This window comes from Heptranchias perlo, chromosome 2 (assembly GCF_035084215.1).
Source record: "Heptranchias perlo isolate sHepPer1 chromosome 2, sHepPer1.hap1, whole genome shotgun sequence".
NCBI lineage: Eukaryota > Metazoa > Chordata > Chondrichthyes > Hexanchiformes > Hexanchidae > Heptranchias > Heptranchias perlo.
The window spans coordinates 94,017,429-94,040,998 of record NC_090326.1 but is presented as its reverse complement, the minus strand read 5'-3'; the positions used below and the strand labels follow the sequence as shown (position 1 = coordinate 94,040,998).

The following is a 23,570-nucleotide window of genomic DNA, read 5'->3' as shown; positions in this document are numbered from 1 at the left end:
GCAACATGTTCCCGTAAAGGTCAAGGGTGGTTCCAAGAACTCCAGGGAACCTTGGATGTCAGGGGATATACGAGAATGGATTAGGAAAAAAAGGAGGGCTTTTGGCAGATACAAAAGGCTAAAGACGGAGGAAGCCCTAGAGGAGTACAAAAAGTGCAGGGGGATACTTAAAAAAAGAAATTAGGAGATCAAGGAGGGGCCATGAAATAACACTGGCGAGCAAAATAAAGGAAAATCCTAAGATGTTTTATAAGTATATTAAGGGTAAGAGGATGACTAGGGAAAAAATAGGGCCCATTAGGGACAAAAATGGCAATCTGTGTGTGGAGCCGGCAGATGTAGGAGGAGTTCTAAATGAATTTTTTGCATCTGTTTTCACTATGGAGAAGGACGATGTAGACATAGAAATACGGCAGGGGGACTGTGATATACTCGAACATATTAACATCGAGCGGGAGGAGGTATTGGCGGTTTTAGCAGGCCTAAAAATGGATAAATCCCCAGGCCCGGACGAAATGTATCCCAGGCGACTGTGTGAGGCAAAGGAGGAGATTGCGGGGGCTCTAACACATATATTCAGAACCTCTCTGGCCACAGGGGATGTGCTAGAGGACTGGAGAACCGCTAATGTAGTACCATTATTCAAGAAGGGGAGTAGGGAAATACCGGGGAACTACAGGCCAGTGAGCCTAACATCAGTGGTAGGAAAATTATTGGAAAAAATTCTGAAGGACAAAATTAGTCTCCACTTGGAGAAGCAAGGATTAATCAGGGATAGTCAACATGGCTTTGTCAAGGGAAGATCATGTCTGACTAACTTGATTGAATTTTTTGAGGGGGTGACTAGGCGTGTGGATGAGGGTAACGCAGTGGATGTGGTATACATGGATTTCAGTAAGGCCTTCGATAAAGTCCCCCACAGGAGACTGGTCAAGAAGGTACGAGCCCATGGAATCCAGGGTGCCTTGGCACTTTGGATACAAAACTGGCTTAGTGGCAGAAGGCAGAGGTTGATGGTCGAAGGTTGTTTTTGTGACTGGAAGCCTGTGGCCTGTGTGCCGCCGCCTTGAACCGCTGCAGTCCGTGTGGTGAAGGTTCTCCCACAGTGCTGTTAGGAAGGGAGTTCCAGGATTTTGACCCAGCGACGATGAAGGAACGGCGATATATTTCCAAGTCAGGATGGTGTGTGACTTGGAGGGGAACGTGCAGGTGGTGTTGTTCCCATGTGCCTGCTGCTCTTGTCCTTCTAGGTGGTAGAGGTCGCGGGTTTGGGAAGTGCTGTCGAAGAAGCCTTGGCGAGTTGCTGCAGTGCATCCTGTGGATGGTACACACTGCAGACACAGTGCGCCGGTGGTGAAGGGAGTGAATGTTTAGGGTGGTGGATGGGGTGCCAATCAAGTGGGCTACTTTGTCCTGGATGGTGTCGAGCTTCTTGAGTGTTGTTGGAGCTGCACTCATCCTGGCAAGTGGAGAGTATTCCATCACACTCCTGACTTGTGCCTTGGAGATGGTGGAAAGGCTTCAGGGAGTCAGCAGGTGAGTCACATGCTGCAGAATACCCAGCCTCTGACCTGCTCTTGTAGCCACAGTATTTATATGGCTGGTCCAGTTAAGTTTCTGGTCAATGGTGACGCCCAGGGTGTTGATGGTGGGGATTTGGTGATGGTAATGCCGTTGAATGTCAAGGGGAGGTGGCTAGACTCTCTCTTGTTGGAGATGGTCATTGCCTGGCACTTGTCTGGCGCGAATGTTACTTGCCACTTATGAGCCCAAGCCTGGATGTTGTCCAGGTCTTGCTGCATGCGGGCTCAGACTGCTTCATTATTTGAGGGGTTGCGAATAGAACTGAACACTGCGCAATCATCAGCGAACATCCCCATTTCTGACCTTATGATGGAGGGAAGGTCATTGATGAAGCAGCTGAAGCTGGTTGGGCCTAGGACACTGTCCTGAGGAACTCCTGCAGCAATGTCGTGGGGCTGAGATGATTGGCCTCCAACCACTACCATCTTCCTTTGTGCTAGGTGTGACTCCAGCCACTGGAGAGTTTTCCCCCCTGATTCCCATTGACGTCAATTTGGTGCCACACTCGGTCAAATGCTGCCTTGATGTCAAGGGCAGTCACTCTCACCTCACCTCTGGAATTCAGCTCTTTTGTCCATGTTTGGACCAAGGCTGTTATGAGGTCTGGAGCAGAGTGGTCCTGGCGGAACCCAAACTGAGCATCGGTGAGCAGGTTATTGATGAGTAAGTGCAGCTTGAGAGCGCTGTCGACGACACTTTCCATCACTTTGCTGATGGTTGAGAGTAGACTGATGGGGCGGTAATTGGCCGGATTGAATTTGTCCTGCTTTTTGTGGACAGGACATACCTGGTCAATTCTCCCCATATTTGTGTAGATGCCAGTGTTGTAACTGTACTGGAACAGTTTGGCTAGAGGCGTGGCTAGTTCTGGAGCACAAGTCTTCAGCACCACAGCCGGGATGTTGTTGGGGCCCATAGCCTTTGCTGTGTCCAGTGCACTCAGCCTTTTCTTGATATCACGTTGAGTGAATCGAATTGGCTGAAGACTGGCTTCTGTGATGGTGGGGATATCGGGAGGAGACCAAGATGGATCATCCACTCGGCACTTCTGGCTGAAGATGGTTGCAAACGCTTCTGCCTTGTCTTTTGCACTCACTTGCTGGACTACATAAGAACATAAGAAATAGGAGCAGGAGTAGGCCAATCGGCCCCTCGAGCCTGCTCCGCCATTCAATAAGATCATGGCTGATCTGGTCCTAACCTCAAATCTAAAATCATGTCCAATTTCCTGCCCGCTCCCCGTAACCCCTAATTCCCTTTACTTCTAGGAAACTGTCTATTTCTGTTTTAAATTTATTTAATGATGTAGCTTCCACAGCTTCCTGGGGCAGCAAATTCCACAGACCTACCACCCTCTGAGTGAAGAAGTTTCTCCTCATCTCAGTTTTGAAAGAGCAGCCCCTTATTCTAAGATTATGCCCCCTCGTTCTAGTTTCACCCATCCTTGGGAACATCCTTACCGCATCCACCCGATCAAGCCCCTTCACAATCTTGTATGTTTCAATAAGATCGCCTCTCATTCTTCTGCACTCCAATGAGTAGAGTCCCAATCTACTCAACCTCTCCTCATATGTCCGCCCCCTCATCCCCGGGATTAACCGAGTGAACCTTCTTTGTACTGCCTCGAGAGCACGTATGTCTTTTCTTAAGTATGGACACCAAAACTGTATGCAGTATTCCAGGTACGGTCTCACCAATACCTTATATAACTGCAGCAATACCTCCCTGTTTTTATATTCTATCCCCCGAGCAATAAAAGCCAACATTCCGTTGGCCTTCTTGATCACCTGCATACTAACCTTTTGATTTTCTTGCACTAGGACCCCCAGATCCCTTTGTACTGCAGTACTTTCCAGTTTCTCACTATTGAGATAATAACTTGCTCTCCGATTTTTCCTGCCAAAGTGCATAACCTCACATTTTCCAATATTGTATTGCATCTGCCAAATCTCTGCCCACTCACCCAGCCTGTCTATATCCCCTTGTCGGTTTTTTTATGTCCTCCTCACTCTCTACTTTCCCTCCCATCTTTGTATCATCTGCAAACTTTGATATGTTACACTCGATCCCCTCCTCCAAATCGTTAATATAGATTGTAAAGAGTTGGGGACCCAGCACCGGCCCCTGCGGAACACCACTGGCTACTGGTTGCCAGTCCGAGAATGTACCATTTATCCCAACTCTCTGCTTCCTGTTAGATAACCAATCCTCCACCCATGCCAGAATATTACCCCCAATCCAGTGATTCTTTATCTTGAGCAATAATCTTTTATGTGGCACCTTGTCGAATGCCTTCTGGAAGTCTGAATACACTACATCCACTGGTTCCCCTTTATCCACTCTGTACGTTATATTCTCAAAGAACTCAAGCAAATTTGTCAGACATGACTTCCCCTTCATAAAGCCATGCTGACTTTGTCCTATTAAATTATGTTTATCCAAATGTTCCGCTACTGTCTCCTTAATAATAGACTCCAAAATTTTACCCACCACAGATGTTAGGCTAACTGGTCTGTAATTTCCAGCCTTCTGCCTAATACCCTTTTTAAATAACGGTGTTACATTAGCAGTTTTCCAATCTGCCGGGACCTTTGCCGAGTCCAGAGAATTTTGGAAAATTATTACCGAAGCATCCACAATCCCTACTGCCACTTCCCTCAAGACCCTGGGATGTAAGCCATCAGGTCCAGGGGATTTATCCACCTTGAGTCCCATTAATTTACTGAGTACCAATTCCTTAGTGATTTTAATCGTATTTAGCTCCTCGCCCCCTGGAGCCCCCCGTTTGTCCACTGTTGGGATATTCTTAGTGTCCTCTACCGTAAAGACTGAAACAAAATATTTGTTCAGCATTTTTGCCATCTCCATGTTTCCCACCATTAATTTCCCGGTCTCATCCTCTAAGGGACCTACGTTTGCCTTAGCCACCCTTTTTCTTTTTATATAACTGTAGAAACTCTTGCTATCTGTTTTTATATTTTTTGCTCATTTATTTTCATAATCTATCTTCCCTTTCTTAATCAATCCTTTCGTTACTTTTTGCTGTCTTTTGAAGACTTCCCAATCTTCTATCCTCCCACTAAGTTTGGCTACCTTATATGTCCTTGTTTTTAGTCGGATACTATCCTTAATTTCTTTACTTAGCCATGGATGGCTGTCATTTCTTTTACACCCTTTTTTCCTCAGTGGAATATATATTTTTTGAAAGTTGTAGAATAACTCCTTAAATGAACACCACTGTTTATGTACCGTCTGACCCTTTAAACTATTTTCCCAGTCCACGTTAATCAATTCCGCTCTCATACCATCATAGTCTCCTTTATCCAAGCTCAGTACGCTTGTTTGAGAACCAACCTTCTCACCCTCCAATTGGATATGGAATGTGACCATGTTATGGTCACTCATTCCAAGGGGATCCTTATCTAGGACATTATTAATTAATCCTGGCTCATTGCACAGGACCAGGTCCAAGCTTGCTTTCCCCCTTGTAGGATCAGTTACATACTGCTCAAGAAATCCATCCCTAATACACTCAATAAACTCTTCCTCAAGGCTGCCCTGCCCAACTTGATTTGTCCAGTTAATATGATAGTTAAAATTCCCCATAATTATAGCTGTTCCCTTATTACATGCCCCGACTATTTCCTGATTAATACTTCTTCCAGCAGAGTTGCAACTATTAGGAGGCCTATATACTACGCCCACGAGTTTTTTTCCCCTTATTATTCCTTATCTCTACCCAAACTGTTTCATTATCCTGATCCTTTGTCCCAATATCTTTTCTCTGTATTACAGTGATTCCTTCCCATCATTGAGGATGGGGATGTTTATAGAGCTTCCTCCTCCCATTAGTTGTTTAATTGTCCACCACCATTCACGACTGGATGTGGCAGGACTGCAGAGCTTCCGCTGTTTAGCATGCATGTAGTCCTTAGTTGTAGCTTCACCAGGATGGCACCTCATTTTTAGATACGCCTGGTGCTGCTCCTGGCATGCTCTTCTACACTCCTCATTGAACCACGGTTGATCCCCTGGCTTGTTGGTAATGCCAGTGTGCGGAATATGCCGGGCCATGAGGTTGCAGATTATGCTGAAATACAATTCTGCTGCTGCTGATGGCCCACAGCACCTCATGAATGCCCAGTTTTGAACTGCTCGATCTATTCTGAATCTATCCCATTTAGCACGGTGGTAGTGCCACACAACACGTTGGATGTTGTCCTCAGTGCGAATACAGGATTCATCTCCACGAGGACTGTGCAGTGGTCACTCCTACCAATACCGGTATACTGGAGCATTCTGTGCTGAGCCGCAACTGATGCTGTACGGATGGTACTGCCTGAGAACTAAACCATTCTATGAACAGCTTGACATTTGTTTCAACATTAGACTGAGTTTTGTAACAAATAGGAATGGAGTTGACATTAAGATTCTTGTAACTTGGGGGCTTGACAGATTTCTTGATCTTAGTGGTATGATTGAGATTCCTTGCTGTGTTTGTTTCTGGTGCAGCTGACTTAATATGTATTAAGGCCTTGGGTAACATTTTGTAGAATCGGGCCATTCCAATTAGATATATCCTGGCGATTTTTTTTTCAATTAGTTTCTTGAATTCTTCCCAGAGGAGTCCATGATACCAGAATCAGCTTTCAGTTTATACCCACAGATGGACAGTCTCCTTGCATTATAGAATCATAGAATCATAGAAGTTACAACATGGAAACAGGCCCTTCGGCCCAACATGTCCATGTCGCCCAGTTTATACCACTAAGCTAGTCCCAATTGCCTGCACTTGGCCCATATCCCTCTATACCCATCTTACCCATGTAACTGTCCAAATGCTTTTTAAAAGACAAAATTGTACCTGCCTCTACTACTGCCTCTGGCAGCTCGTTCCAGACACTCACCACCCTTTGAGTGAAAAAATTGCCCCTCTGGACCCTTTTGTATCTCTCCCCTCTCACCTTAAATCTATGCCCCCTCGTTATAGACTCCCCTACCTTTGGGAAAAGATTTTGACTATCGACCTTATCTATGCCCCTCATTATTTTATAGACTTCTATAAGATCACCCCTTAACCTCCTACTCTCCAGGGAAAAACGTCCCAGTCTGTCTAACCTCTCCCTGTAAGTCAAACCACCAAGTCCCGGTAGCATCCTAGTAAATCTTTTCTGCACTCTTTCTAGTTTAATAATATCCTTTCTATAATAGGGTGACCAGAACTGTACACAGTACTCCAAGTGTGGCCTCACCAATGCCCTGTACAACTTCAACAAGACATCCCAACTCCTGCATTCAATGTTCTGACCAATGAAACCAAGCATGCCGAATGCCTTCTTCACCACCCTATCCACCTGTGACTCCACTTTCAAGGAGCTATGAATCTGTACTCCCAGATCTCTTTGTTCTATAACTCACCCCAACGCCCTACCATTAACGGAGTAGGTCCTGGCCCGATTCGATCTACCAAAATGCATCACCTCACATTTATCTAAATTAAACTCCATCTGCCATTCATCGGCCCACTGGTCCAATTATCAAGATCCCGTTGCAATACTTGATAACCTTCTTCACTGTCCACAATGCCACCAATCTTGGTGTCATCTGCAAACTTACTAACCATGCCTCCTAAATTCTCATCCAAATCATTAATATAAATAACAAATAACAGCGGACCCAGCACCGATCCCTGAGGCACACCGCTGGACACAAGCATCCAGTTTGAAAAACAACCCTCTACAACCACCCTCTGTCTTCTGTCGTCAAGCCAATTTTGTATCCAATTGGCTACCTCACCTTGGATCCCATGAGATTTAACCTTATGTAACAACCTACCATGCGGTACCTTGTCAAATGCTTTGCTGAAGTCCATGTAGACCACGTCTACTGCGCAGCCCTCATCTATCTTCTTGGTTACCCCTTCAAAAAACTCAATCAAATTCGTGAGACATGATTTTCCTCACAAAACCATGCTGACTGTTCCTAATTAGTCCCTGCCTCTCCAAATGCCTGTAGATCCTGTCCCTCAGAATACCCTCTAACAACTTACCCACTACAGATGTCAGGCTCACTGGTCTGTAGTTCCCAGGCTTTTCCCTGCCGCCCTTCTTAAACAAAGGCACAACATTTGCTACCCTCCAATCTTCAGGCACCTCACCTGTAGCGGTGGATGATTCAAATATCTCTGCTAGGGGACCCGCAATTTCCTCCCTAACCTCCCATAACGTCCTGTGATACATTTCATCAGGTCCCGGAGATTTATCTACCTTGATGCGCGTTAAGACTTCCAGCACCTCCCTCTCTGTAATATGTACACTCCTCAAGACATCACTATTTATTTCCCCAAGTTCCCTAACATCCATGCCTTTCTCCAACTGCTTTTTCCAACTATCCAGCGATCCTGCATTTGCTGTGAATTCTGAACTTCCATTCTGTGTCTTGTTGAGCTCTCGCTTTCTCCTGTAGAACAGAGCCACTAATAGTCCCTGATGTTGGGTGGGTATCCACAGCTTCCTCATGATCAGTACATTCTTTACTTCAACAATCCTCTATTTTCTGCAGTCAGTTCCAGTCTGAAGTAGCAGCCTCTGAAATATGGTACTAAGCCTCCTCTTTGAGCTTCTTAAGTGTCCCCAACCTCTCCTCAAACCATACCTGTCATTTGCTCTTGTCAGACATGATAAGGGTCGCAGATTCCCTTTTTTAGAAGGATATTACTGAACCAGTTGAGTTTTTATGACAATCTGCCATTTTTCACAGTCATTTTGTTCTCCTGATGCCAGGCCACAAATTACCAGATTGTTGAATTCAATTTTGCAATTAGACACGGTGGGATTTGAACACTCAACCTCCAGGCTGCTAGTTCAGTACCATAACACTACACTACTGTGCCCCTAAATTTAGGACTAATAACAGGAAGTTCATAGATTGATCAGTACATCAAACGGGCATTTGGATAAAATAGCAGAGGTGCAAACACTGGAATTATTTAGAAAACCATTTGATATTGAAATTGGGGATCTGTAAAGTCTTTCTGGATGGATGAGCTAAATTGAGACCAGTAGGCAGCATCTGTATGTGGAATGAAAAGATCTCATCAGAATCGAGGCACAATAGTTGCAATATAATGCCACTTGAGATTAAATATGGATTATTTTGAGATTGTGAATTACTTTAATTTCGGACATTTAAGAAATAATCCCTCCTTCCCCATATGTGGAGTTTGAAACCGAATGGGGGGAATTTAAAAGATTATTTTGGAGACCTGGAGAGAAATTTTTAAAAAAATTATTGTACTAATTGTTTAGTTGTACAAATAGACTGGATTATTTTGAAACTAACTTTTGTATTTTGATATATACATTAGTAAAGAAATTCATCTTTTAAAATGATCAAACACCATGATTTTCAATTTTTTTGTGTGGGGGGAGGGGGTCTCCCTACAAATATTGACACACTCCGCAGGGGTCCCCCTCCTAAGTATTAAAAGATGTCAGCTACCGAAAGGAAAAGAATGTCATTGTTATGGGAAACATTTCTTATTAACACAATTAAATTATGTGTTAATTGGCAAATACAGTACATAACATCTAAAATGCCATGCTTGCAGCACTTGGTACGCCTTATCCAGATGGACAGAAAAGCAATGATCTAGCAAACGGTATCACAGAATTTTCGGAGTAAGTTATAATAATGAAACTTGTGTGCACACAAAAATAAATGTTTTTACTATCGAGTATTATGTCATTGTTGAGGGATAGTGACACGTAGGGGTAATTTTAACCCCCAAGATCGGATGGGTTGGGGGTGGGTGGAAGATTAAAGTACCAGTTTTTTGGAGCGGGACTGCATCCCGGCACTTCCGGGTTTAACCCAGGCACATTAGGATGCGTGCGTGTAACAGAAACCCGGAAGTCCCGTCCCGTCCCCACTTAAAGCCATTAGGCTGATATTTAAAGGGCCAATTCAGGTAGCTGAAATGCTTTAGGTACTTAACTTTTTGTGGATTCTGCAACAAAAATGGGTTTAATTACTCTGGAACGTGTCTCCTGTGGCTTTTTAAACACGTCATTGAAACGGAGGCTCATTGCAGCTGAAGCTCATTTGACTCTTTAAACCAGTGATTGAGACGTGTCAACAAAAGGTGAGGTAGTGCAGTTGGGCACTCAGTTCTCTCAGTCAAACCTTTGGCTGGGAGTTCTTTGTGTTTAGACTGAGATTTCTTTGTGACTGAGAATTCTTGTGTTCAGACAAATTTATCTACATTTTGGAGCCCCTCAAACTGACAGGATCAGGATGGGGGTGCGCAATGGATCTATTACACAGTGCAACTGAGGAGGAGGAAAATGAAGATGGGGAACTCATCGCCACAGCAGCCAGGGATGCCTTCATCTCTTACAGGTTCTCGTAATGAGATGTGTGAATTGAAGACTTTGAAATATTCAGGCCGCCTGGAACAACCACCAATACCACTCTACCCCTCCCCCCCCCACCCTTGCACAAAACAGTCCTTCAACCACGCATATACCCATTACACACGTGCCCAATTGTGGCATTTTTTTTATTCGTTCATGGGATGTGGGTGTCGCTGGCGAGGCCGGCATTTATTGCTTATCCTTAATTGCCCTTGAGAAGGTGGTGGTGAGCCGCCTTCTTGAACCGCTGCAGTCCGTGTGGTGAAGGTTCTCCCACAGTGCTGTTAGGAAGGGAGTTCCAGGATTTTGACCCAGCGACGATGAAGGAACGGCGATATATTTCCAAGTCGGGATGGTGTGTGACTTGGAGGGGAACGTGCAGGTGGTGTTGTTCCCATGTACCTGCTGCTCTTGTCCTTCTAGGCGGTAGAGGTCACGGGTTTGGGAAGTGCTGTCGAAGAAGCCTTGGCGAGTTGCTGCAGTGCATCCTGTGGATGGTACACACTGCAGCCACAGCATGCCAGTGGTGAAGGGAGTGAATGTTTAGGGTGGTGGATGGGATGCCAATCAAGTGGGCTGCTTTGTCCTGGATGGTGTTGAGCTTCTTGAGTGTTGTTGGAGCTGCACTCATCCAGGCAAGTGGAGAGTATTCCATCACACTCCTGACTTGTGCCTTGTAGATGGTGGAAAGGCTTTGGGGAGTCAGGAGGTGAGTCACTCGCCGCAGAATACCCAGCCTCTGACCTGCTCTTGTAGCCACAGTATTTATATGGCTGGTCCAGTTAAGTTTCTGGTCAATGGTGACCCCCAGGATGTTGATGGTGGGGGATTTGGTGATGGTAATGCCGTTGAATGTCATGGGGAGGTGGTTAGACTCTCTCTTGTTGGAGATGGTCATTGCCTGGCACTTGTCTGGCGCGAATGTTACTTGCCACTTATCAGCCCAAGCCTGGATGTTGCATGCGGGCTCGGACTGCTTCGTTATTTGAGGGGTTACGAATGGAACTGAACACTGTGCAATCATCAGCGAACATCCCCATTTCTGACCTTATGATGGAGGGAAGGTCATTGATGAAGCAGCTGAAGATGGTTGGGCCTGGGACACTGTCCTGAGGAACTCCTGCAGCAATGCCCTGGGGCTGAGATGATTGGCTTCCAACAACCACTACCATCTTCCTTTGTGCTAGGTATGACTCCAGCCACTGGAGAGTTTTCCCCCTGATTCCCCTTGACTTCAATTTTACGAGGGCTCCTTGGTGCCACACTCGGTCAAATGCTGCCTTGATGTCAAGGGCAGTCACTCTCACTTTACCTCTGGAATTCAGTTCTTTTGTCCATGTTTGGACCAAGGCTGTAATGAGGTCTGGGGCCGAGTGGTCCTGGCGGAACCCAAACTGAGCATCGGTGAGCTGGTTATTGATGAGTAAGTGCCACTTGATAGCGCTGTCGACGACACCTTCCATCACTTTGCTGATGATTTGATTGTAGACTGATGGGGCGGTAATTGGCCGGATTGGATTCGTCCTGCTTTTTGTGTACAGGACATACCAATTTTCCATATCATATCTTGGCATTCTTGATGAAGCACATGAAAGGGAAAATTCACCAAAGGGACTCAGTAATGGCAGTGGTGGTGATCATGATTAAATTTAATGTGCCATAACAAAAAAAAATAACATCACAGCTCAATCAACACCCTTGTGCATTCCTTTGGTGAATTGCTTAGCCTTTTTCTACCACTTGTACATGGTGCATCCCCTGTAGCTTCAGCAGACTTATTGGCAAGTTGCTCAGATCCTTGCCCTGATTGCTGAGATGCTCTCAACCTACGCCCTCTAGGTTTTGGAGTCTGTGAGGACCTTGCCAAAGACTCTTCCACCTGCACCTATGCAGGGGCAGAATCAGCTATGGGGAGAGGAGGCAGCATTGGGGCTACTGGTTGAGTGGGGGAGGCGGCGGCAGCAATGGGTGAGACGTCGGAGAGCTTTGAGTGGAGTCCCCACTTCCATGTCCCTTTCGCTATCATCCTCCCAGGCCAGTGCAACATCACTCGCACCGCTCTGCTGACCAGGTTGGTGAGCAGATGTGCCGTGTTGTAAGGCCATGGCTAAAGTATCTGTCTGCCTGTTAAAGGTAGCAGACGTTGGCATCCAGAGTCCGCATGGCGGTTGTCATGGCCTACATGGACTCTTGAGAGCCGTGCTTGAAGCTCAATGGAGGCCATCATTCCTTCCATCACAGACATTCTCGCACTTATATACGCCACCAATCCACTAGCGATGGAGTTGGACTCCTCCGTCCTCTCCGCTGTTGTGGAGAGTGTGCATGGCACTTTTTCCATTACCTCACAAAGTTGCTGCTGCACCCCTATCGTTCTCCTTCCCAACGATGGCTCTCAGGGTTCAGCACCTATGTCCAGCTGAGCAGAGCTTGGAGAGGAATGTGCCCCTCAACATGGACTCTCCACAGCTGCCCCTGACTCCAGTGTCTGCTCATGCTCACTTGAGAGTGGTGAATCACCAGGTGACAACTGAAATAATACAGGGCCCACCGAAGTGAGAGTATTTGCGCTAGTGTATGGATTTAGATGTTGTTAAATCGAGTCCAAATATATTTGGAAAAATAGATCAACAGAAAGCAGCAAACTTCAAATGGCATGAGAAAAACCATGGAACTCCCGTGATTCATCAGCAAATATTAAAAACAGGAATGTAACCTTAAATAAAAATTAAAACACAGACGAATCAACCAGGCTTATAATGTCAGATGTACCTTCAGAAGGAATGAGTTCCTCTGAGGAATCTTTCTTTCTTTTCTGCTGATTCCTCGTGAAGGTGTGAAGGCTCTGGAAGACAACAGAAAGCGATATTAATGATACATTGCCAAAGTGACAATCTTTCCATTGACCATACTGAGGTCTGGCACTGTTCAATCATTGATAAAATCAATTCATCATGTGTGTGAAAGATGTTAAAGTTCTGTTACCAGCCATCTGTGGGTTGCCAGTCTTGCATCTCCAATGGATAAGCATGCAACTGTTCGACTTATTTCCATGGCCGCCGCCCGCACCCCCCCCCCCCCCCCCCCCCACACACATCTGTCACCTCCACTATGTGGTCGGCCGCCTCCAGTTCTGCTCCCCTCTGTTGCGTTTTGCACTCCCCTCCTACAAGGGGAGAAAGAACAGACCTGTGAGTGAGTGAAGGTGACGTATTCATCCTATGAATGCATTGCTTTTTGTGAGGCTGACCATGAAAGAGATACATCAGAGGGTGACTATCAGACAGATACATCATATTGCATCAGGATTGGGGTGAGTGGCAGTGGTGGGTGAATAAATGGGCAGTTGAGGAAGTGCATAGAAAGTGAAGGATGGTTGCTGCTGCTGACACTTAAGTGAATGTGAGGAGTTATTTGATGGGGTATGCATGCCAACACAGAGTGACGGGGTTGGGGAGGTGGTGTTGAACAACGCAGGATGTGGGTGAATCAGCGACTGTACTCACTTTTCATGACCTGATTAGGTCATTAAACACTTCCTGCACTGAGCCCAAGACCTGGGCACCGTGATCCTGCTGCTCACCTCTTCTGCCATCTCGAGCCAGGTTTCTTTCTGCCATCCATTGGAAACATTACCTCCCTCCTAGCCCTCACTGCAGCCAGCAGTACATCAAGGGAGGCATCATTGAATCTAGGAGCAGCCTTTGCTTTCCTGGGCTTCATTTCTCCTTTCTCATTCAAAATCCATTCTTGGACTGGCCCTTTAAATAGTGGGCTTTAAGTTGTGTCATTCGGGTGTGCAATAGGCCCGCTATTCAGCTTGGAGACATGAAACCCGGAAGCAAAGGTAATTGACTGAAATCGAGATATGATTGCAGATTTAAACACGCTCACTTTGCCTCCAGGTTCCCCACGTGCAAATCCACCCACCCGATAACTTCCCGCTGCTGTTGTGGAGCTGTATTGATACTACCTAGATTCACTTCTTGTAGGTCTGTTGTAGTCAACAGGGAGAAGTGGCTTTCATCCCATCACTCTAGGCTGGATCCAGATCGAAGGAGCCATCGAGTCCACTTTAATCACTTGAAATGATGTATATTCCAGACGATTTGTAGTTAACGCCCACAGCATTCCTCAAATACCTAGATCTTGACTCTTATTGTAATTGCCATCCCTGTCATTATGCAATAAAAATAATACAAGTCATAACTAAAACATGCTGTCTGCCAGCTACCAAAAATGTTGAGTTCTAAATACCTACTGCTTAATGAGAAAACTAATCTCTCTATAAATGGAATTAAGATTGAAATCTTATAGTTTGTGCAGAAATCGAATCAACCTACAATGTTGTCACTAGGATTTTAGTGAGTGGTGTGAATCTGAAATTTTCCTACTCTATCGACGTGAAATTTGGGCGTGAGAAAGAGATGTTCATTTAGATCCTGGATTTTGGCCTCTCAAACCTGAGTTGCGCCTAGAGAGTGTAATTTAAACTAGAGGGAGACAGAATTGTGATGACAGATCTAACAGTAGTCGCGGGAGCAGCTTGAGGTTGTGAATTTAGAAGTATTGGACAAGAAATGTATTGTCTTAAGTGCCAAACACAATTATTACATATAGAACATCTCTCTGGTCTCACTTGTTGGGTGCCTTGGGAAATGTTTGTAAATTTCACTTCTTGACCAGAATATATTTATTCTCCTGTGAAGCTTTACAATATTTGCTTGGACAAAGAGAGAGGTCTTAAAGGAGGATAGGGAGGTGAAAAGATTTAGAGAGCAAAAGTAGACACTGCATAGTAATAGAAGAATTAGGAAAGTTGACCAAATGTGTGGTCAAAGAGAGAGGTTTTCAGGAGGTCTTTGAAGGTGGAGAGAGAAGTAGCAAGGTTGAGGAATTAAGGGCGAGCATTCCAGAATGTGAAGGCAAGTTTGGTACGGGATCTAACCTCCAATGGTAGAAGAGGGGGAAGGTAAGTACAGGAATCCAGAGTCTGAGGGCATAGAGTTGGAGGGGGTTGCTGTGGTACGGTTGTAACATAGGAATAAGAGTAGGCCGTTCAGCCCCTCAAGCCTGTTCTACCATTCAATGAGATCATGGCTGATCTGTATCCTAACTCCATTTACCTGTCTTAGCAAATGGCATGTTAGCCTTTATTGTAACAGATTGGAGTACAAGATTAAGGAGGTTTGCTGCAATTATATAGGGCTCTGGTGAGACCACACCTGGAGAACTGTGTAGAGTTTTGATCTACTTGCCTTAGAGGGGTTGCAACAAAGGTTCACTAGATTAATTCCTGGGATGAGAGGGTTTTCCTATAAGGAGAGATTGAGTAGAATGGGCCCATGTTCTCTGGAGTTTAGAATAATAAGAGGTGATCTCATTGAAACATATAAATTATAAGAGAGCTTAACAGGGTACATACTGGGAGGCAGGAGTGTCCAGAACTAGAGGTCATAATCTCAAGATAAGGGGTTGGCCATTTAGGACCAAGGTGTGGAAAAATTTCTTCACTGAGGGTTGTGAATCTTTGGAATTCTGTAGCCCAGAGGGCTGTGGATGCTCAGTCGTTGAGTATATTCAAGACTGAGATCGATCACTTTCTTGCCCTATCCCCATATCCCTTGATTCCCTTAGTGTCTAAAAATTGGAGTTGAGGTAGAAGACCAACCATGATCTTATTGAATGGCGGAGCAGGCTTGAGGGGCCCCTTGGCCTACTCCCGCTCCTATCTCTTATGTTATTTTCTTGGCTAGCAAAAATTTATCAATCTCAGAATTAAAATTATTAATTGAGCTAGCATCTGCTTTTTGTGGGAGACGGTGTCACACTTCGACCACCCTTTGTGTGATGAAGTGTTCCTTAACTTCTCTTCTGAATGGCCTTGAAGGCCTTCTTGAATATTTTCAATTCAGTGTATTTGGGAGCTGGGGAGGAAGTGGGTGATGGGCACGTAGGACAGTGCAAATCATGCCAGTTTTGGACAAGTTGGAATTATATCAGATCTTGGTAGGCCAATGAGGAGAACATTGAAAAAGCTGAGCCTGGAGGTTAAGGAAATATGGATAAGGGTTTCAAAGATGATGGCGATAAGAGCAATGGGGAGGGAGGCAGGCAGTGTTGTGGAGCAGGTAATAAGTAGTTATGGTGATGGATAGGATATGGGATTTAAAGCTCATCTCAGCATTGCACAGTTCAGAATGTGCACCATTGAGTTCAGCCTGAGCGAGCCGCTGGGGAGTGGGATGTACTCAGAAGCAAAGGGAGATGAACAGCATGGCTTCACTCTTAAGTTGGAGAAACTCTGGCTTATATATAACTTGATGTTGAGCAGCCTGTCTGACATCACAGTGGTTGTTGTGGGTTTGAGGATGGTGGCGGAAAGAGGGTGGTGGCGGAAAGAGCCTGGTATCATTAGCATATATGTGGAAGTTGGCCCCACTCAAATATTGTTGCTGAGTAACAAGGAATAGGACAGGACCAAGGATGGACCCTTGGGCTACTTCTTTGGTAAACATAGAGGACGGGAGGAGGAGCCATTGTGGGAGAAGTGCTGACTATATTGAGACAGACAGGAATGGAGTCTAGCAAAGGTGCTACCATGGAGGAGAGGCAGTGAAGGAGGATGGAGTGGTTTAACACAGCAGAGTACTCCTGGAGGGCAAGGAGAGATAATGTTCCACAATTGCAGTCACAAAAGAATCGACCACTAGAATAGGTATCACCTCCTAGAGAGATATGATCACATCATTGGTCACTTTGACCAAGGCAGTTTTGTTATTGTGGGCCACGTGGGGGTAATTGGACTGAAGAGATTCAAAGAGAATGGTGGGAGAGGTGAAGGTGCGCCTGGGAAATGACAACTCATTCAAGGGCCTTAGAGCGGAAAGGGAAGTTAGAGCTGGGGTGATTGAGGATGGAGAGGTTGGGAATGGGAGTTTTGAGCAGGAAGATGATTAAATGATCCTCTTCTCTCTCCACCTTTTAAATTGGAGGAGTGGTGGTGCTAGAAACTTAACTATTTTGAAAAAGTTATGAATGTTAAACCAGCTACTGTTCTAAAAACAAAATGGTGCAGTGCTGCAATTGAGACGTACAGTATATCGTCTGATCTTGCAGGAGCAGTGTACTGCTGTTATCTGATCCCTATGGGCTAAAAGTAGGGTTACTGGTGTAATTTTGTTGATGCTGTTTACATGTTTGGTTTACATGGGATTTTCTAATTTTGTTAAACCTATATCTGCTATATATTTGTTGTGACCCCACTTATTTCTGAATGTGCTGCCCATTCAAAAGATAGGGAAAATTCAAATCTTGCCATTCCCAAGCTAGGAGTTGCACAAACAATTGATTGCCTCAAATTCTCTCCCGAGTTCCATTGTTTTGCCACCTTCAATCATTACCTGAATTCCTTTTTTACTTTTTGCAACCAGTTGCTGCTTGTTTCTTCATCTTCGGTTGTGGTTAGTGAGTTTCTATATAACAGATTTATTTCTTACTATTTTGTGATCGTCTCTCTCTAGGTGGTGATACCTGTGAGTGGCTCCTAGCTAGTGGTCGATTCCTTGGTGAAAATGTGTGGCAACCTAATGGCTGCATGATGCACAAATACAAAATCAGGCAAGTGACTTTGAAATAATTTCCTATGAAGTTTTGTGTAGATTGTGGCATTAGTGTAAGTAAAGATGGTGCAGATATCATAGTTGCTCAGCACATTAATAGGATGTGTGAAAGTGACACAGATTCCCCACATTGTGCAATACCAAATTGTCATAGGAGATACTGAGCAAAGGTCAAGCACCGCTTCAGAGATGGGGAAGATGGAAAGCAGTGTCATCTTGGGATGGTGAGTTGCCTCCCTGGTGCTAGGGTCAAGGATGTCATGGAGCGGCTGCAGGACATTCTGGAGGGGGAGGGTGAACAGCCAGTAGTCGTGGTCCATATTGGTACCAATGACATAGGTTTAAAAAAAAAAAGGGATGAGGTCCTGCAAGGTGAATTTAAGGAGTTAGGAGATAAATTAAAAAGCAGGACTTCAAAGGTAGTCTCAGGATTACTACCAGTGCCACTTGCTAGTGAGTATAGGAACAGGAGAATAGACCAGATGAATGCATGGCTGCAGGGATGGTGTAGGAGGGAGGGATTTAGATTTCAGGTACATTGGGACCGGTTCTGGGGAAGGTGGGACCTGCACAAGTGGGGGACGGGTTACACCTGAGCAGGACCAGGACCAATGTCCTCGCAGGGGTGTTTGCTAGTGCTGTTGGGGAAGGTTTAAACTAGAATGATAAGGGGATGGGAACCTGAGCAGGGAGACACAGGAGGGGGAAACAAGGATAGAAACAAAAGACAGAAAGGGAAGAAGCAATAGTGGAAGGCAGAGAAAACAAGGACGAAAAACAAATAGGGCCATAGTGCAAAATAATACTAAGATGACAAGCAATCTTAAAAAGACAAGTTTAAAGGCATTGTGTCTTAATGTGCGGAGCATTCGCAACAAGATAGATGAATTAACAGCGCAGATAGATATTAACGGGTATGATATAGTTGCGATTACGGCGACATGGCTGCAGGGTGACCAAGGATGGGAACTGAACATCCAGGGTATTCAATATTTAGGAAGGACAGGCAAAAAGGGAAAGGAGGTGGGGTAGCGTTGCTAGTAAAGGAGGAAATCCATGCAATAGTGAGGAAGGATATTGGCTCAGAAAATCACCATGTGGAATCTGTATGGGTGGAGCTAAGAAACACCAAGGGGCAGAAAACGTTGGTGGGGGTTGTCTATAGGCCCCCAAACAGTAGTGGAGATGTAGGGGAGGGCATTAAACAGGAAAATAGAGACGCATGCAAGAAGGGTATAACTATAATCATGGGTGACTTTAAATTACATATAGATTGGTCAAACCAAATTAGCAATAATACCGTCGGGCAGGAATTCCTGGAGTGTGTACATGATGGATTTCTAGACCAATATGTTGAGGAACCAACTAGAGAACAGGCGATCCTAGACTGGGTATTGTGCAATGAGAAAGGATTAATTAACAATCTTGTTGTGCGGGGTCCCTTAGGGAAGAGCGATCATAACATGATAGAATTCCTCATCATTAAGATGGAGAGTGAAGTAGTCGAATCCGAAACTAGGGTCCTGAATCTAAAAGGAAATTACGAAAGTATGAGGTGCGAGTTGGCTAGGATAGATTGGGGAACTTTACTAAAAGGGATGACGGTGGATAGGCAATGGCTAATATTTAAAGAACGTGTGCAGGAATTACAACAATTATTCATTCCTGTCTGGCGCAAAAATAAAACAGGAAAGGTGGCTCAACCGTGGCTTACAAAAGAAATTAGTGATCGTATTAGATCCAAAGAGGGGACATATAAAATTGCCAGAAAAAGCAGCAAGCCTGAGGATTGGGAGCAGTTTAGAATTCAGCAAAGGAGAACAAAGAGATTGATTGAGGGGAAAAATAGAGTGCGAGAGTAAAATAGCAGGGAACATAAAAACTGACTGTAAAATCTTCTATAAATATATCAAGAGAAAAAGATTAGTGAAGAGAAATGTAGGTCCCTTACAGTCAAAAATGGGGGAAATTATAATAGGGAACAAAGAAATGGCAGAACAATTAAACACATGCTTTGGTTCTGTCTTCACAAAGAAGGACCGAAATAACCTCCCGGAAATGTTAGGGAACCAAGGGGCCAGTGAGAGGGAGGAACTGAAGGAAACCAGTATTAGTAAGAAAAAATAGTGCTAGGAAAATTAATGGGGCTAAAGGCTGACAAATCCCCACGGCCTGATAATCTACATCCCAGAGTACTAAAGGAAGTGGCACTGGAAATAGTGGATGCATTGGTGGTCATCCAAAATTTTATAGACTCTGGAACAGTTCCTATAGATTGGAGGGTGGCAAATGTAACCCCACTATTTAAAAAAGGAGGGAGAGAAAAAACAGGGAATTACAGACCGGTTAGCCTAACATCAGTAGTGGGGAAAATACTATTTATGCCAGAGTCTATTATAAAGGATGTGATAACAGAACACTTGGAAGGCATTAACCGGATTGGACAAAGTCAGCATGGGTTTATGAAAGGGAAATCGTGCTTAACAAATCCACTGGAGTTTTTTGAGGAGGTAACAGTAGAATAGATAGGGAGGGACCGGTGGATTTGGATTTTCAGAAGGCTTTTGATAAGGTCCCACACAAGAGGTTAGTGTGCAAAATTAAAGCACATGGGATTGTGGGGAATATACTAGCATGGATTGAGAATTGGTTGACAGACAGGAAACAAAGAGTAGGAATAAACCAGTCTTTTTCCGTGTGGCAAGCAGTGACTAGTGGGGTACGGCAGGGATCAGTGCTTGGGCCCCAGCTATTCACAATATATATCAATGATTTGGATGAGGGAACTAAATGTAACATTTCCAAGTTTACAGACGACACAAAGCTGGGGTGGAATGTGAGCTGTGAGGAGGATGCAAAGAGGCTCCAATGTGATTTAGACAAGTTGGGTGAGTGGGCAAGAACATGGCAGATGCAGTGTAACATGGATAAATGTGAGGTTATCCACTTTGGTTGTAAAACAGAAAGACAGATTATTATCTGAATGGTGATCGATTAGGGAAAGGGGAGGTGCAACGAGACCTGGGTGTCCTTGTACACCAGTCGCTGAAAGCGAGCATTCAGGTGCAGCAAGCAGTTTGGAAGGCGAATGGTATGTTGACGTTCATTGCAAGAGGATTTGAGTACAGGAACAGTGATGTCTTACTGCAGTTGTACAGGTCCTTGGTGAGACCACATCTGGAGTATTGTGCAGTTTTGGTCTCCTTATCTGAGGAAGGATGTCCTTGCCATGGAGGGAGTGCAACAAAGGTTTACCAGACTGATTCCTGGGATGGCAGGACTGACGTATGAGGAGAGATTGGGTCGACTAAGCCTATATTCACTAGAGTTTACAAGAATGAGAGGTGATCTCATCGAAACATATAAAATTCTAACAGGACTAAACAGACTAGATGCAGGGAGGATATTTCCGATGGCTGGGGAGTCCAGGACCAGGGGTCACATTCTCAGGATATGGGGTATGCCATTTAGAACCGAGATGAGGAGAAATTTCTTCACTCGGTGGTGAACCTGTGGAATTCTCTACCTCAGAATGCAGTGGAGGCCAAGTCATTAGATGTATTCAAGACTGAGATAGATATATTAATGCTAAAGGGATCAAGGGATATGGGAAAAAGTGGGAACAGGGTACTGAGTTAGACGATCAGCCATGATCATTTTAAATGGCGGAGTAGGCCCGAAGGGCCAGATGGCGTAGTCTTGCTCCTATGTTTCTATGTTTCTATGCTCTTGTCCGCATATTTATTTATCGATCCATTTGATTCTTTCACACGACTCTTCTCCTAATTGCAGTATATTTTAACCACTTCAGATTAAGGGAGCGGCAAAAGATCCTCTGAGACAGAAAGCTGAAGTTCTTTCTGCATGGAAATGTGGACATGGCTTTATCTGATAAGATTGAACAGGAAGGCCTTAACTGTGCCTGCACAAGGCTTGCTCTTTCCCTTTTGTGTATTCCTTTTTAAATACTTTTTCTGCTTTTCATGGTGGCTGGTTTTAAAAGTCATGGGATCATGTATGTTGATCATTTATTCTTTACTACAAACCATGTTTTTTTATGGTTTTTTTTTTGTTTTCTCTTTTGTGGAAAGTGATTTAAAATAACTCTGTTGTTACAAAGGCAGTGCGGTCTAGCCTGTACTGTTTAAACTAGCAGTATGCTACTGATCTGGTTTACTGGTTAATTTATTTTTATTTGTAAAATAAGTGATTCTGTTCCAAACAAATCAAACTGGTTTTAAAATAAGCTACTTACATGTGTCCCTTCTATGTATTTGTTTTAAATATTCTTAAAATTTGGTGGTTGTACTCTCAAATGAAGTGCAAACCTTCCATGTGCAGTATAATACACAATGGAAGATTTCTAACTCTCATTTTGCAAATTTACAAATAAGGCTCACAAATGTTACAAAGGGCAATAAAATTCAGTGTGATTCTCTCTTGTGATTGCTGTCCAGTAACACCCTATTGGGAAATGCTTGTGTGGACATAGGTGAGAACAGGATTGGATTCAGCTATGCAAGGGTGAATAGCCTGCCAACACTCGACTGTCTAGGCTTGTGAAGTATTGGAGGGCAGGTGATGCCGGCAGAGCTATAACCCAGGTAGTCATTGCCTTCAGGAAAAGAGAGAGGAAAGTTATAGAATTATTACAGCACAGAATGAGGCCATTTGGCCCATCGAGCCCATGCCAGCTCTTTATAAGAGCCGTCCAGTTAGTCCCGTCCTCTCGCGATTTACCCGTAGCCCTGCAAATTTTTTCCTTTCAAGTATTTATCCAATTCCTTTTTGAAAGCCACGATTGAATCTGCTTCGACCTCCCTTTGAGGCAGTGTATTCCAGATCATAACTACTCGCTGCGAAAAAAAGTTTTTCCTCACGTCACCTTTGGATCTTTTGCCAATCAACCTTAAATCTGTGTCCTCTGGTTCTCCACCCTTCTGCTAATGGGAACAGTTTCTCTTTATTTACTTTATCTAGACCCTTTGTGATTTTGAAGACTTCTGTCAAATCTCCTCTCAACCTTCTCTGCTCTAAGGAGAACAACCCCAGCTTCTCCAGTCTATCCATGTAACTGAAGTCCCTCACCCCTGGAACCATTCTAGTAAATCTTTTCTGCACCCTCTTCAAGGCCTTCATATCCTTCCTAAAGTGCGGTGTCCAGAATTGGACACAGCACTCCAGCTTTGGCCGAACCAGTGCGTTATAAAGGTTCAGCATAATGTCCCTGCTTTTGTACTCTATGCCTCTATTTATAAAGCCCAGGATCCCGTATGCTTTTTTAACTGCTTTCTCAACCTGTCCTGCCACCTTCAAAAATTTGTGTGCATTTACCCCCAGGTCTCTCTGTTTCTGCACCCCCTTTAGAATTGTACCATTTAGTTTATATTGCCCCTCCTCATTCTTCCTGCCAAAATGTATCACTTCTCACTTTTCCGCATTAAATTTCATCTGCTATCTGCCTGCCCATTTCACCAGCCTGTTTATGTCCTCTTGAAGTCTATTACTATCCTCCAAGTTTTGTGTCATCTGCAAATTTTGAAATTGTGCCCTGTACACCCAAGTCTAAGTTATTAATATATATCAAAGAAAACCAGTGGTCCTAGGACCTTCTCCTGGGGAACACCACTGTATACCTTCCTCCAGTCCGAAAAACAACTGTTCACCACTACTCTCTGTTTCCTGTCACTTAGCCAATTTTATATCCATGCAGCCACTGCCCCTTTTATTCCATGGGCTTCAATTTTGCTGACATGCCTATTATGTGGCACTTTATCAAACGCCTTTTTGGAAGTCCATATACACATCAACCGCATTACCCTCATCAACCCTCTGTTACCTCATCAAAAAATTCAATCAGGTTAGTTAAACATGATTTGCCTTTAACATATCTCTGCTGGCTTTCCTTTACTAATCCACTCTTGTCCAAGTGACTTGTTAATTTTTATCA

General features: G+C 44.4%; 1 protein-coding gene across 1 annotated transcript in view; it reads left to right on the top strand.

The window, feature by feature from the left end:
• Positions 1-23,570, top strand: part of casd1 (CAS1 domain containing 1) — a 113,458-nt gene that overhangs the window by 20,590 nt on the left and 69,298 nt on the right. Inside the window, exon 2 of the mRNA XM_068004418.1 lies at positions 17,522-17,618. Within this exon, the coding sequence (XP_067860519.1) occupies positions 17,522-17,618 (97 nt within the window). The remainder of the gene's footprint in view (positions 1-17,521; positions 17,619-23,570) is intronic.